The 3,695-nt window shown below is 34.3% G+C and overlaps 1 protein-coding gene across 1 annotated transcript; it reads right to left on the bottom strand.

Moving 5' to 3' along the window:
• Window positions 1–63: 63 nt before the first annotated feature.
• Window positions 64–2,538, bottom strand: LOC111026508 (putative nuclease HARBI1). The gene is made up of 7 exons (XM_022304605.1): window positions 2,299–2,538; window positions 2,010–2,206; window positions 1,659–1,809; window positions 1,427–1,571; window positions 1,203–1,347; window positions 281–500; window positions 64–69 (listed from the first exon to the last, which is right to left on the bottom strand). The coding sequence occupies exons 1-7, from the start codon at window positions 2,536–2,538 to the stop codon at window positions 64–66; spliced, it is 1,104 nt and encodes a 367-aa protein (XP_022160297.1).
• Between the last annotated feature and the right edge of the window lie 1,157 nt (window positions 2,539–3,695).

Raw genomic sequence — 3,695 nt, 5'->3', positions numbered from 1 at the left:
TGTTACTATTATAATTTTCTTTTTTTACAAGACAGTGTACTAATAAATTTAAAACTAAATTTGTTATTGCTTGAGGAATTATTAATACATTGTTATTAGTTATATACTATTATGTTCCTCATTATATTATAGGTATTAATGTATTGAGATTTTATTAAATTGTTTTAAAATAATTTTTATTTTTCAAGATTTTTATATATTAATAAAGATAGCCTTATTAAAATGTACATTTTTGAACTTAAAACTAAATTTATCTATTTCTATACATATAATTTATGACTGCTGATCGCACATGTTTTCCTTGTATCAAATCATGTCCTTGTTGGATCACATTTGGAAAGTGTTGTTGAAATACACCCATATCTGTTTCAACTAAATCTTCCTCAGTTGGTAATGGTATATTATAAGTTATACACATGTTGTGTAAAATTGTGCATGCATTTATAATTTGAGTGGCTTTTTTTGGATGGTAGTGAAGAAATCTGTGTTTTAGCAAGCATCTGTAAAGTATTTAAAATATTATGAATCATTATTAATTAAATGAAATAGTAATAATGGTGCTTATTTAAGGTATATACTAATTACTACTATTATTATTGTATTTGATAATACAATTAATTACAGTGGTTGAATTGGAAAAAAAAATAAAGGTGAACACTAAATGAGTTCAAAAACTAGCATTCCAAAGCAAATTAATCTAAAAGTTATTCGTTGGGGACTATATCTATAAATTCAAAATATTTTACTAATAGCAATATAAAACAACTTCAAATTATAAATGCTTATTAGATAGATCATTAGTTGATTGCTGAAATAGATCATCTTTCTATACTGTGCGAAGATTGTTATGCTATAAAAAACACTATTTTAAATAAATTTGTGTAGTAGGTAGATATATCATTAAAAAACCAAAACAATAGTAACGTTACAATTTTTATGTGAATATGTGATGCAAGTGAGTGAGTTAGATAACTTAAATCATTAAAATCAGTAAAAACCCATATAGGTAGTAAATTAGAATACATACTAAATGTTGTCCAATAGATAAAAACATAAAAATCGGAATTTTATTAATATATAATTTATGTAGGTAACTTAACAGCTTTTAAGAATATTCAAGGACTAAGGTTTAGACAAATACAAAAATTAACGGTATCGAGTCCCCTTAAGTTCATTAACAATTAATTTTTATTTTAACAAACCTAAATCTCATTTTCAAAACTCCATTGCACCTTTCAATTAAACTCCGAGTCGACATGTGCTTGGTATTATAATATTTTTCTGCTTCTGTAATTGGGTTATTAATGGGAGTCAGTAACCAAGGGCGTAGTGGGTATCCAGAATCACCTATTTTGTTCATGTATTTGTTGAATTTAAATTTAATAGGTTATCTTTTGTAATTGAATTTATAAATAAAATATCTTACCCAAAAGAAAATATCCTTTATGGCCATTATCATACAGTTCTTTTACAACTGGTTGTACATTGCTGTTACTCCATATGTAAGCATCGTTGGTGCTCCCAGGAAATAATGCATTTACGTTCATAATTTTAAGGTTCACGTCGCATATCTTAAAACAAGTTATTAATTGACTTATAAATACATACTGTATGTGAATTTAATTACAAGAAAAATTAGAACTGTATAGATACTAAACTAGTTGAACGTTTATTGAGTGGTACCCCTTACGGTTGACATAAATATATTCCGGGTTTGCATTTAATGGATCTTTTGATGGTGGTACTATTGCTACGTGAGTGCAGTCTATGCATCCTATGCAACCTTGGAAACCAGTAGCCATGTAAAATCTAAAATTTTGCTATATTGTAATGCTTAAATATTCAACTTTGGGCATGGTTTTTGGTAGGAAATTGGATATAGTTGGTACTTTTGGGAGGTAAAAAAAATGTCCAAATAGCACATTCACTTTGCTACTCAAAACTTAAGCTTGATTAAAATGCCTAAACAAATTTAACAGCTATATAATATAATACAATTCAATATTTACTCGCTGCGAACTTTTCTTAGTTCTCTTAAGTTACTCGGGAATTTCACCCATTTAAAAAAAACATTTTCATTGTTCAATGCAGAAGTCACTTCTTTTAAACACCTAGATACCGAGGGTTGAGACACTGCAAAAAATTTACTGTTCCCAACTGGAGTTTGATAACAACCAGTAGCGTAAAAATCAAGGGCTATTAAAACCTAAAATAATAATGAGACATTAAATATAAATTAAAAACGTAACTTACTATGTATCAATACGATTTATCAACTAAGTACTTATTTCAACTTACCTTTGTTGTAGAGTCTAAATCAGATGATCTCATTTGAGGTTTCAAGTATGGATCCAATTCTTTTATTAACTTCTTTGCCAAGTCTTTACTCAATCTAAAGTTTTTGATAAATGCCGCGTCGGAAATTTCAAAAGCATCACAGAATCTTTGCCTATTAACTCGTGGGTGAGGTTGAAAATGTATTTGGTTTTGTAAATTACCAATAGCAAATAAACCAGCCAAATCATCGAAATTAGCCATCGTTTTAATTTATATACGTGACGTTATGTATTATTATGAGTTATATTATCCTCGTTATTTGCATGTAATGATTATATAAAAATACATAAATAACGAATAGGCATTAGGAAAGTTTAGCGTTTAGGTAATAAATTTAATATCAACATTGAAAACTTATATTTCGTCGTTGTCGTATGAGATAAGGCACTGGCGTGAGGTTAGACCCACACTTTTCGAAGGCGCATGACTTTTCATACGCTTGTTAGTCGTGTGAAGTTCAAGAATAGAAAATATCGAATCTCATTCGACAAAGTTTAATTGTCGTATACGACTTATAAATAGCGCCGTTCAAGAATCGACCCCCAGGTCGAGTCGGTGGGCGTTGGCCTCCCCCGACTCGATGAAATACAATTCGCAGTATCTCGCCTCTTCTCGGTTAAAGGCCACGTCGTTGTTGGTCCGATAATACGCTTGCCCATGGAGCGTGAACACCGTCGGTCCTCGCCCTGGCAAACGTCTGGGGTTTACGCTGCTGGTGAACGCCGCGAATGCCAGAGCGTTGTTGTACCGACGGATGTCCGTTCGGTATCTACGACTGTCCTGTGAATCAGAAGTCAACAAATTCATCAACAGATACGGAAACAATACACGGTCACCTGTAGCGGTCACTTGACCATTGTTGCAGCACGTGGAGAAGTGACCCGCGGTCGTACGCTCGTCGGGAAAGTGACGTGCATCACAGTGCCGGCAGACAGCAGTCAACGTGCCCACGTGGTAACGCTCTGGAAGCGGGTGCGTCACGCCCGCTGTCCGGTCGACCATGAGTGCGCGCTCTCGGGGTCGTTCCACCAGAACTACCACTGGAATAGGTCCGAACTGCACTATAAATGATGACGATAATTTTGGTTTTTCATAAATACGACATATTTACCGACCTCTTTGTCGACGTGTGGCTGCAACACGCCGAGCATGTCCGCGAACTCCAGTTCTGCTAGCGCTTCGTCCATTGCGACGTCGACTACTTCTACGTCGTCCATGTCCACGTCCTCTATCTGCACTACGACGACTTCTACGTCCTCCTCTACATCAGTCGGGACGTCAACGAATTCCACGTCGTCCACCTGTACTACGACTACGTCCACTTCCTCCACGTGAACGCCCACGACTTCTCCTTCCAC

This window comes from Myzus persicae, unplaced genomic scaffold (assembly GCF_001856785.1).
Source record: "Myzus persicae strain clone G006 unplaced genomic scaffold, MPER_G0061.0, whole genome shotgun sequence".
In the NCBI taxonomy this organism is placed as follows: Eukaryota; Metazoa; Arthropoda; class Insecta; order Hemiptera; family Aphididae; genus Myzus; species Myzus persicae.
Note: the sequence above shows the minus strand (reverse complement) of the source record. Positions and strands in the feature narration are given on the sequence as shown.

Excerpts from the sequence above, each read along its gene's own strand:
- LOC111026508 (XM_022304605.1), bottom strand. The coding sequence starts at position 2,538 with ATGGCTAATTTCGATGATTTGGCTGGTTTATTTGCTATTGGTAATTTA. Across the intron at positions 2,207-2,298 it reads ATTTAGACTCTACAACAAAG|GTTTTAATAGCCCTTGATTT; the intron begins GTAAGTTGAAAT and ends TTATTATTTTAG. Across the intron at positions 1,572-1,658 it reads ACTCAATAAACGTTCAACTA|ATATGCGACGTGAACCTTAA; the intron begins GTTTAGTATCTA and ends ACTTGTTTTAAG.